We start from the raw sequence: 12,872 nt of genomic DNA, 5'->3' as shown, positions 1-12,872 counted from the left end.
ACCAGTGCATTCTTGGTTGAGTGTCTCCAGTTGTACGTAACTGCCTAAAATAATCATAAAACTCACTTATAATAATAATTTTAATAATACTAAGTATAATGTTGGCTAACACTTTTCGGTATTTAATGAATGTTATGTTTGCTCTCTGAAGACATCTGAATCTTATAATTAGTTATACTAAATATTTGTTTTTAATTTTAAAGAAAATTAAAAACATAAATACAAAAGCTTGAATAATTTTCATATTACCGGCTTAATCGAAATTTATCATTATCCTACCAAAATAAAAATAATGCATGGCCTAAATTATTTTAAACAAAAGTTTTGTTTTTCTTCTTTTTTTTTTGAATAAACGCACTTAAAAATTAATTCTAGAATATTATGTAAGGAATTAATTATACCACATGTTTATTATAATAAAATTATTTATTAAATTCAATGGTAAAAATAAAGTAGGTGATTTTTTCCAGATCTATCACTGATCACGAAGATTCTCCAAAATTTCGAAATATTTCAACTTAAATAATTTCGATCATAATTTTTACAACTTTTCTTTTAAAATAACTGGAAGCTTAAATATTTCAGAAAATATTAACAGACAATTTCGACCTCAACCTATTTAATCATTTATAGTTTCACATAGAATAAAAATAATAATGCATGCACGTGTTATACTTGTAAAGCAAATAAATTTATTTTAGTGTGTTAATTCTGACGCGTAACTAACATTAAAAAGTACAAAACTTTAATCTTTAAAGTATAAAAAGTATAAAAAAATAAAAAGGAAGGATAACAGTTTCAATTTCGAAATTTTATAATAGTGCCATAATATAATAGCGATATTAAAAAAATTTTATTTTAAAAGATTGGATAAATAAATTTCATTTTTTAAAAAGTTTTAATCCTTAGATCAAAAAAAAAATATATAAAAAATGTTATGATTAAAATTGATTTATGCCCTATACATATTATACAAGGTGATTCAGAAAGTTATGCAACAACATATACCATTGATTAGAAGATCAAAAATTGGTAAAAGTTTTGTTCCGGACTGGGTGGCAAATCTCAAGGGTTTCCCAGTTCTAGAGATTGAAAACACAAAAACCATTTCTATCTCAAGATTGAAAGAACCCTAATTTTCCCTATTTTTGATTTTTATTAATTTTAAGCGCTGTAACTATCAACCAATATTAATGACGAGTCTGTTGTTTTGGATGTCCATCACGTTATTTTGTAAAAAATCTGAATTTTAATGTTTTTATTGAAATGTAACAAATGATAGCAAAATTGAAACGGAATTTTATACAAACTTATAATTTGAAAAACAAAAATTGATTTTAAAAAATTTGAAATTTTTGAAAAGAAAAACTAGAATTTTGTATTACGAAAAACAAAAAAAAATCTAGTAATCAAAAATTTTTTTTCGAAACTTTTCTTGGTAAAGAAAATTGATAGTTTTTTAATTTTTGCCAATTTTTATAAGAAATGGTACCTATATGGTTTGAAATTTTTAAATGCATTTTTCTCAGATTGGGTGCAATTTAAAAATTTGAAAAAAATATTTTCGAAATCTAGACACCATTTAGCATCTGAAGTTATTAAAATTTACAAGCTGGAGCGAATTTTTAAAGACATGCCATATAAATTTTGACATTTATTTTAATTAAAAAAAATTTTTTTTAATAGGAAAATTTAATTTTTCTGTACAAAATGGAGTTTTTAAATGATATTGTATTAACATTATGAAGTTACTAAATAATTAAAAAATAATTTCATGGGATTAATAAATTTTAAACAAATTTCTACAAAAACTAAAATTAGTATATGGTAAAACATAAATGTTTGTCGTGTTAGGATTATATTTGAATTTCATAAGAGAATTTGATGTTCGTTTCAAAATTTTTAGATAACAAATTCATATTTTTCCAAATTTTTTGATAAAGGATATAAAATTGAATTTAATTTTAGTTTTATCGACATCTGGTTTGATTTTAATTGAATTTGTGGCTCACAATATTTGTTGTTTTTGTACTACATCTTCTGTAACATAAAAATTTTTTTAATATTTGAGGACTAAAATTAAAGTTTAAACAGCTGGACAAAATTTAATAAAAAAAAATTTCAAGGTTTTGCAGAATTTCTTGCAAAATTATCTAGCTAGAAAAAACTAAAAAAATAAACCGAAAAATTTTATTTTCTTTAAAGTTCAAATGCTTGGTATTCCGAAGGTACATAAAATACAGAATCAAACATGTTTATTTTAAGCCCTTTACTAGACCTTTTAGAAACTGTTTCGTTGAAGTTCCTATCTTCTTCAGAGTGGAAGTCATAATCAAAAAAAACCTGGATAAGTAAAAATTTCTTGAAAATTCGTTAAAATCCTTGGAACTCTTAAACCCTTGAGATTTGCCACCCAGTCCGGAACAAAAGTTTTACCCATTTTCGATCTTCTAACCAATGGTATATGTTGTTGTATAAATTTCCGAATTACCCTGTATATATATACATATGTATTTACAAACATATGCTCGTACTCTTTACACTTTGTGGGCAAAAGTTGTATTTTATATGCTATTTTATTTAAGAGAAATTCTATATTTTATATGAACAATTTCATTAATACAATATTGAGCATTTAAAATGTTCGTGAATCTTGTTATAATAAAACGATCAAACCTTGTCTCTTATTGTATGTATGTATGTATAATATAAGTTAATATGTACAATATTATAAACTATAATATTCAGACAATGCCTAATAAATAAACTGTAATATAGCATTTCATCAATTGATTTTAATAATATGTCAAATTTTATGCAATGGAATATGTATATTTATAAAAAAAAAATGTGGCTTTAAAAAATATTAATAAATATTTAATATTAAAATTGGTCGATAAAATTTTCTAAAATTGATTCAAAAATAATTTGTCGCCATGTTTTGTCATCACTGTACATGTGGAATTATTGCTACTTTTCATATTACTTTTCAGTTGCCAACTTGTGCTTTGCATCTGAATATTTTTTTTTTGTACGATATCATGTATTTCGTTTGAAAACCCGTCCTTCTTTTAAGGATAATCCTGAAAGCATAGTTCGAACCAACATTTAAATGAAATTATATTCAAAAAGTAGATGGCAACAATTGAAATTTCTTGCAGTTGGTGTTTTGCTTTAAAAATTTAAAAACTAAACTCACAATAAGTGACTATTTAGCATGTTTTTGAAAGCGATCTAGATTATGTTATAATAGTTATATTTTTGCTGCTTTTCAATTTCTTTTTAAATCCAATTTCTTATTCAAAAATTTTACTCTTTAATTCTGTACCCTACCCTTTCACTTGGAAGACAGGAAAGGTTGGCCGAGGTAAAAGTTACTTTTTTTTAAATTCATTTTTCAGTCAGAATTTATCAATCGAATTTTTTTTTAAATTTAAATTTTTAAAATATGTGTAGAATCAGTAGAGCTAAAAATATTGATCAATTTCTTTCATACAAATAAGTTCCGACACCCCTTCCATATAAACTCCATATAAATTTGGAATTGATTTCAGACGCCGTTTTCCATCTTGTTGGCGTTAATAAAAATCTTGCTTTTACTTTTTCAATATTTATTTTTGAATTATTCTGGAGAAGAACGATTTAAATGATGATTTTAGCTTTCTTTTGTTACCATTACGAAAAAAACATATGTTTTTGAATTATAACCTGGTTATAAGAGCGTTATTTTACGAGTAATTTTCTTTTACATAAACAATTTTTCATGTCTTCTGAAAGATTGAAAACCTCTGTTAACAAATGATTGTGTGACAAAGAAATAGGAGGAAAAAATTAGTGATAAAAATTTATAAAAAATAATTTTTCATGCAATGCACTTTTTTTTTATTTTCATTTTTTTTTTTTACAGTCAGCTATTTTAAATTACATAAGAATAAAAGAAAAGAAAAAAAAAGAGTGTAGAAATTTTCTTTTTTCCTCTTTTATTCTATTGAATCCTGACGCTTCTTAAAGATTAAGTTTTTTATTATCTGATTTTCCTTTTTTGGTTTTTTTTATTTTTGCTCTTTTTTTTTGTTTTGCTGTACTAACGTAAGCATCATTATGTAACATAATATTCTGACTTTAAATACGTAATGATTAGGAAGTACACATATGTATGAGTTGTGAATCAAAAGAAAAGATTTAAGGGTGCAAAGAGTGGAAAGAATGAGATTTTTATTTCATATAAAAATACTGACTGAGTTCGTTTACTTGTTTTCTTTTTTCTTTTTTTTTGTTTCTTTGAAGAGAGATTACTTCCGGAATTATTCGTTGGTGAAGTATGTATTTCAAATGTTATTTGTCATACACATCACATAATGCATATACTACTATAGAGTATTTTGTCAAAACAGAGATTTCCTTATTCTACACCTTGTAAAAAATTGTTATTTTAATGTATGTATGAAAGCCGAAAGAAAGAAAAGAAATTAGTGAAGCTTACATTATACTTACATTTGTATGTATGTGTATGATGAGTTTAATATTTATGTAATGTGTAGGTTATGTAATATTAATGTAAATATGGGTATGAATATAATGTATATAAACTTAACAATGAATTATTTATATATTGTACGTAATATGTTTTGTTTGACTGCAAAATTACATAATAAATAAATAAAATTTACATGATGAACTACATATAGACATACACTTTCAGATTAAATAGATTATGCAGTTATTGTTATTTTCGTAACAATGTTATTCAGTGTTTAGAAAGACAAGATTTTAATATTCTTTAATATTAAAATTTAAATTTTTAAGAATCACTTCAATTTTATGAAGTATATTCATTTACACTTCATTTCACCTCATTTTCCTACAAACTCATCTTATGATGGCACATGAAATTTTTGTTTCATTAAAACATTCATTATCAATGGTCAACTGTAGAATTTAAAGTAATTCAAAACTATATTTGCACTGCTACACCAACTACTAATTATATAATACTTACACATCTCTTTATACATATATATATGGGTTTAACATGTTAAAGCTAATTTAAAAATGATAGAAGTAGATAGTATAGATATGTGTATTTAAATGAATGAAAAATGAGAAATTTTTTAAATTATAAAATACAAAACAGCAATCGTATTAATTTACTAACAATCCTGCCGGAAATACACATACCCAATATAACAAGCTTTGAAATTTACTGTCTAATTATTCAACACCGCGCAATATTGTTCATGACATTGTTAATTTTAAGATATTCCGTATAATAATTATGTATTTGATTTTTATTAAATTTTCATTAGATATTATGTATTTTGAATGTTACTCAAATACAATAAACATACATACATATACATATGTAAATATTATATCGTGTAATACGCCTCTGCTTTATTATATTAGGAGTGATCTTTTTTAATTTAATGAGATATAAATTTTTTGTTTCTTATCAAAAAATCAAATTCTATCATATCATGGTATAGGTAACTTTGATCCCATTTATGTGCTATATTTATATATATTTTGATATTTTACATTATATTTAGCTAGCTTTTTTGTTTTTCCAATAAAGTACTTTTTTTCTTCTACATAAGTAGGTACACACGATTTTTTTTTTTTTATAAAACTTGAATGCTCATACTGTTTTTGATTTTTCTATATAAGGAGGTACAATATATTGGTAATAGCAAAAAAGAAAAAAAACAAAATCATTAATATAAGATAAGAGGACGCAAAGTCTAACAAAATTATTGAATAGAATGGAAGAATATTGTAAATTTGCTTTACATATAGCTAATATAATGAATAGCTACATCTATACAAATGCTTTATGTTCTCGGTAATTCTATTTTACATTTTCTCCCTCATTTTGTTTTGTTACAATAATAATATTATATCTTATACAATATCTACTCATATTTACTCTTCTACATGTTCCATTTTGATCTTTATTAGGTTATAGATAAAATTTTATCCTTTTTATTTAATTTATAAAGGTTCAGTTTTATTTGGGCTTATCGCGTCTTTACATTATATATTTTTAAATGGTTTCAATATTATGATATATAGGTTTTTAATGTTCCCTTGGCTTTTGAAAATGATTTTTATAAAATTGTTTAAAGTTATCATTCTATTTTTATATAAATAATATTATGTATGTACATATGTATATGCACATGTTTTTTTTTTAAGTCGACAATACTTTAAACCGTATATAGTTGATCTTTAATACTTTTTCTATAATATTTTTATAAAAAGTACTTACGCACATTTTAATATTATATTTTGAATATAAATTTTATCAATATTCAGAACTGTGCAGAATGTCTAATATAAATAATAATATTGTATATTAGCGTAGTATGTACAAAAAAATTTAAATGGAAACCTTATACACATAAATACATATTGTATTATACCAACTTATTTTAAACACGCATCGTTTATAAGCGATATAAAAGCCAAAATGAATGCGAAATGAATTCAAGCTTCGCGTTGTTTTTTGTTAAAGATTAATTTTTTCAATTATTAGAAATACAACATTCGATTGACCCGTATTTTAAGTAAAGTGAGTCAAGATTTAATATTTTTACTTTCTGTGTATTTGGATTTAAAATTAACATTTCTATATATTTGTAGGCCCTAATAAGTCGAAACTTAATATTTAGCTAATGAATAAATAGTAAATTAAGAGTTTTAGTAATTTACTTAGGTAACGATAAAGAAATAAAATTTTCTTACCGGATTTTCTTTGCAGCGTATTTATCTGCAACCCATAAATGTTGGTCCAATATAGCTACGGTACCACTTCTTTATAATATTATTTAATTAAAATTCAAAACTGAATCAATTAAAAATTCAAATTAAAAAAGGTAATTATTGAAAACGGATAAGTCAAGTTAGACATTAAGTTAAATCAAGTCTTATATCCCTTAACCGAGTGTTTACATATGTTGCCGACCAAAAATTTGAACTTGTCAAAAAATTTTGAAATTCTGAATTATTTTATTGGAAAATAAAAAAGAATCTTAATTACTTAGCATTTCGGAAAAGCAATTAACAGCTGTAAACTTGCCTAACAAGTAAAAACAAAGTACTAAGTTGTAAAGTTTTTGCTAGTAACTTGCCTGTCAAGATGAAACGTAGTTCTGCCAATAAAGACATCTATTTGCAACAATTCAAAACTAAAAAATACTAAAATATATAATGAAAATTTTGTCAAAATGAAAACAAGTAGACATTTGAAAATTCTGCAAACTAAAACGGTCTGTTTTTTTAAAAAAAAAGAACCTAAAACGGCTGCAACTGCAAGAACTTATAACTACAAACATAACTCAAGCTATCTCTTATCTTCTAACATAGTACGTAACGTACAAATTTTTGCCGAAAATAAATGGAATGTTTACAACTGTTATATTTTAAGTATTTATTATTGTATGAAAAAACTAAATAACTTAAATTTCTAATTTTAGTCAAATTATTTCATATTCTCGATGCCTAAAAATGTAATGTAATGAAAATTATGTAAGAGGTGATACTTTATAAACAACATATTGTGTTAATCAAAGATTTTTTTTATCTAAACGAACTACATTCAGCATCATTAACCATAATATTAATAAATATAATTAATCTGTAACTCAAACTTCCTCTTATTTAAATTATGGTTTTCAAAATTAATTTTTTAATAATTATTATTTATTATATTTTATGTAATATGTGAGCATTATGTGAAAAATAACTTGTTCAGCATTGTAACGCACAGCATTTATAATTTTCTATTTTCATTTTTCTTATAAGAAAAAGGATATTGTTATATTCTTTATACTATACAAAATATGTACATACCTACACAGCATCTACATAATGTTATATCTACATGTATAACATTAACACCTGACTAAAAATGACATTAAATTTTGACATTTATTTTATTTTATATTATACTGAAATATTTCGAGTCTCGCAATTCTGAGTATTCAACAATCGATAGTACATAATGCATATAAAAAAAGAAACAAAAATTATTGTACTTTGACAGTTAACTTTATTATTTTGACATTAAACATTTTTGTTTACAGTTTCCTTTCGTTGTTGGCTAAAGTTTTGTTTTGATTCAGAGAAAATTTTGAGATAAAAAATGTTAATGGAAAGATAATACTTAAACAACCGAATTGAGAAATATTATAAAAATGACTTCATTAATTGTATACATTGGATGGAGTGCAACATTTTCCACAATATTACAGTTTATGTCCGGCATGTAAGTTTTATAAAAATATTAACTACATTACATTTTTTGAGGGTTTGTTAAATAATGTATTCTTTATTTTTAGATTAATATGTCGCAAATATTTTCTAAAAAAAAGTACGAGTGAATCCTCAGGATTTCCGTTTATATGTGGGATGCTTTCGTAAGCAAAATTTAAAATAATTATTTAATGAATTGTGTATATTAAATTGTACGAGTGTTGGTTTTTTTTGTATTAAATCTTTGATAGGTATAGATAGGCTTTCAAGGTTAAATTTGTTTAAAGATGATTGAATTGGGTAGTTACCTACATACTTATGTACCTAATTCTAATTATAAATCAGTAATTTCTTATTAAATGGTAACAACGTGCAATAAAAATTCTCTATGTGTTCTATAATATTAATCTTTTGAATATTCGATAATGAATAATTTTCAAATTTTAGACAAAAATATAATATAAACACTTATACGTGTATATAAGTATACATACATATATGTGTGTATCCATGTATTTGAAGATGTGTAAGGAGAAAACTGAATTATTATAACTGAATGTGCGACGGAACAATAATATTCTTTTAAAAGAAATAATGATGGATACAAAAAAGATTGTGTTAATTACTTATTAAGTGCAGAAAAATTCTATTTATTAATTTGTTTATTAATATCGTGAAGTGAGTATTTTATAATGTTGATATTTTATAGATATCTAGAAGTAGAAAGATGGGTGTTTGCTTATCTAGTACTTATTTATTTGGTAGTCACTTATGCAATTACTGAAAATTTACTTATTTATTTAAAAATTGCTTACTTATTTAACCACGATGTTTAGATTAAAACATGCTGAAGGTTCTAATTAGTGGCTCAAAACTTCGTGAATTTTTCGTGCTATAATTTGAAACTCATTTAAAATTAATTTTTTTTTTTAAAATAGATATTATTGGATTATTATTTTCGTTATTACAATTTCTAAAATATTCGAAATTTTTAAGATCAAATGAAAATTTCCTTTTTATTTTATTAAAATCAGTTTACAATTTTTGTAACAAAAAATATTTTACAGATGCAGTCTTTGGCTTCAGTATGGTTTTTTAACAGATGATAACGTTTTAATAACCGTCAATTCTGTTGGCACTGTTTTAATGCTCTTTTACGTTTTATCGTATTACATTTTCACAGTAAACAAACAAAGTTACATTAGACAATTTCTTATAGCATTCATTATATTACTTTCTGTTATTTTGTATACAAGACAAGAAGATGATCTAGCGCTTAAACAAAATGTAATAGGTAAAAATATAAATTCAAAATTTAGTTGTAAATTTTATGCAATATTAAAAAAAAAATATTTGTTGGCAAACAGGATATGTATGCTGCTGTGTAACAGTTACCTTTTTTGGTTCACCACTATCTCAGTTATTTCAAGTGATTAAAACAAGAAGCACAGAATTTCTTCCATTTCCATTGATAGTATGTTCTTTTATTGTTTCACTTCAATGGTTTATTTACGGTGTACTTATGGATGATGTTTTTATTGAGGTAAATTTGCTTACTAAAAAAATATTAAGCAAACAATATTATAAGATCTGCAATGTTAATGTAAACTAAATACAAAATCTACTTATTGTAAAAAAGTAAGTTAAATTTCATCTGTTTTCTCTTTTGCATTAGATTCCAAATTTTTTGGGTTGTTTACTATCATCCGTACAACTTGGTTTATTTGTATGTTATCCACCGAAAGGATTTACTGGTCCATCTTATAAATTGCTCGACAATGCAGTATTTTCATAATCTCATTTACAAAATTTATAAATTCATTTATTAAATATCTATAATAATATCCCTTATATATAATAACTTACAATATATATATTTCATTGTAACTATTCATATACATATTATATAAATAAAGAATGTAATGTAGATTTAAAGTTCTAATTTGTGTTTAATATTGTGAAAACTTAGTTTTAAATTACAGTTCATCCTTTAAAATAATTTTTTCAATTTGAAAACAAAATATAGACATTATTCTCTATAATTGGCATCGAGTTTAGTCTTGCGTGTCCTACTTATATTTTATATTAAGATATTGTAATTTAGAGCTATTTCACGAATTAATAAAATTCTACCAACAACTAATAAAATACAATTTGTTTCAACTATCAGTATGTATATTGTATATTATTTTATTATATTTGAATAACTATCGGATTAATTTTAACATGAATCTATTTTAGAATAATTTAAGAGAAATTAATAATGTTACTCAATTGCCTAAAATAATTTGAACTCTTAAAGCAGGATTAAAAACAGGATATATATATAAAATGATGTTCTAAAAGATGATAGATTTTATCAGGGAACATAATGTTTGCAACGAAGAATATTCTAAAACTCTTTGCTCTAACTTTTTGCATAATATTTTTGAAAATACAACAGAAAAAAGTGTTCTTAAAATACAAATTTAAATAACAAAAGTAAAAAGAAAAACTTTGTTCTTTATATAAAAGAAAAGTAAGAAATTTTTTTTTTCATCTTTCATGAAGAAATGATAATTAGAAAAGAATTACCTTTAATACAGTTAAAAAAGAAAAACAAAGAAATAAAATAAAAAAAAATTTTTAAACTTGGGAAAATTTTTTTGAGATGACGGGTTGTGAATTAAAATGGGGAAATAAACATTTTATTGGTACACAATGTTATTGTATGTAAGTAGGTATATAAAACATACATAAATTAATGTGAATTTGGAGAGCAAGAAAACAAAAATGTGAACATACAAACTTTTCATTTAAAAAATGAAAAATATGTAACACATAAACATAGATTCATTGTTTTATAGAAGCAAGGTAAAGAAATTAACATTCTGCAACAGCAGAAACAGGATTAAGTAAAATAATTTTCATTTTAAATAATTATTGTTTATATTGTGTATATAACGGTATCTACAAGATGTTTCAGTTTTTAGATTAATTCTTGCTCTTTTTAGTTAAAAATTTTGTAATATTATATAAGTAGTCGGAAATGATATACTTAGGTAGTGTAAATAACATTACTAATGATAATAGTAACTTTTAATTTAAACGGAGTAAAAGATTTGATTTACAAAATTTTCTGAACTATTTATTTAAATTCAGCATTTGATTTACATGAAATACAGAGATATACAAGCATGTATACTAACGTACTATAGAGAAATGCTTAAATTGACTAAAATTTTCTAAAACAAAAAAGAAAAAAAATTTATTCATTTTATTTTTCTGTTGTAATTTAAGAAAATGTTTAATTTTTTTTTCTTATTCTTTATTTCACTTTATTTTACTTCAATTCATGTTTTACTTGTATTTTTTTTTCTTTTATTTTTAATTTGCACACGAAAATTAGCATAAATAAAGAGTGAAATCTAATTAGTATACATAAGAATGTTTTTGTAAGAATGTAATTTTTGATTATTTTAAATTATTTATTCCTTGTTTTTTTTGGCTTGTGATTATTTCTGTTTTATTTTGTGAAAATGTTTACTTTAACTGTGATGAATACAAATACTTATTTAATAGTATGTATATACATACATATATATACCTATATAAAAAATTACAAATTTTTTTTTTATTTTTCCATATAAAATTTGTATTTGACAAAAAATTTTATTTAATGTTCCATAATTTGTTCAGATTTATTGAAGTGCGATTACATTATAATTATATAATTTTATAATATAAGTATAGGAATAAATTTTAAATGATAAACGTTTCCATAGTACATAAAATTTTGGTAGATTATTGTACTTATATTGAATATATTAAAGTGTCTGTTAATATTTTTACGAGTACGTACCTACATAATGTTATTCAACATTAATGCTCAAAGTAATTGAAATGTGTACATATAATTTTGAATTCAAGGAAGTTTTTAATATTCTATCACATCGTTGAAATTAAATGTAGTGCCTATATGTGTATAATCCTAAACACATATTGTATATAAATAAATTTGTATAGATAATTTTTGAAGATCTTATATTATTATATAATGGATATTTTGTAGTTATTTAGCATGTATATAAGCGTTTAATTAAAAATTTTAAATTACATTAAGTATTTTTAAGATTTTAAGATTTTTGAAATTTATTTAAGATTTTTTAATAATATTAAACTCGTGTTTTCCTTTTTTAAATTTAATTATAACATTAGTGAAATGTTTTTTTTTATTAAAATGTAAATTTATAATTTTTAATATTTATTTAAGCTATAAAAATTCATTTTAAATGAAGTTCAAATGAAAATGAAATTATAAATTAAAAATTTTTGTTTTTAATTTAGTAAAGAATTCACATCAAGTGACGGTTTTTTTACAAGCGTATGAGTTTATTCACTATAAGCTGACTAAAATTTTTTGTTCAATTGATTAAATTTATATTGGCAAAAATTAGATTAAATTTAACAAAAAAATTCAATAGAAAAAAAAAATTGTTTTATATTTTTCTTTGGCTTGTTTTTCACAAAAAAAAGAAGGATTCGAACATCAGAAAAAGGATGTTTAAAATTGTGCGAAAATAAAATTATTTGAAAACATTAATTTACTATTTTCATAATAAGATAAATTTTTTTTACAA

At 22.9% G+C, this 12,872-nt stretch overlaps 1 protein-coding gene across 2 annotated transcripts in view; it reads left to right on the top strand.

Annotated features, from left to right (window-relative positions):
• Positions 1 to 12,872, top strand: part of LOC129615159 (sugar transporter SWEET1-like) — a 322,754-nt gene that overhangs the window by 188,157 nt on the left and 121,725 nt on the right. The window contains exons 4-8 of one of the 2 annotated variants that reach the window (XM_055530254.1): positions 8,085 to 8,266; positions 8,340 to 8,417; positions 9,321 to 9,547; positions 9,621 to 9,796; positions 9,929 to 10,169. The exons of the other annotated variant lie outside the window; for it this stretch is intronic. Of the exons in view, the coding sequence (XP_055386229.1) occupies positions 8,196 to 8,266; positions 8,340 to 8,417; positions 9,321 to 9,547; positions 9,621 to 9,796; positions 9,929 to 10,048 (672 nt within the window). The 5' untranslated portion in view covers positions 8,085 to 8,195 and the 3' untranslated portion in view covers positions 10,049 to 10,169. Of the gene's footprint in view, positions 1 to 8,084; positions 8,267 to 8,339; positions 8,418 to 9,320; positions 9,548 to 9,620; positions 9,797 to 9,928; positions 10,170 to 12,872 lie in introns of those variants that run through there. 2 annotated transcript variants of the gene reach the window in all.

Source organism: Condylostylus longicornis, unplaced genomic scaffold (genome assembly GCF_029603195.1).
Source record: "Condylostylus longicornis isolate FDR11 unplaced genomic scaffold, ASM2960319v2 ptg000135l, whole genome shotgun sequence".
In the NCBI taxonomy this organism is placed as follows: Eukaryota; Metazoa; Arthropoda; class Insecta; order Diptera; family Dolichopodidae; genus Condylostylus; species Condylostylus longicornis.
This window is presented reverse-complemented; position numbering and strand designations above follow the sequence as displayed.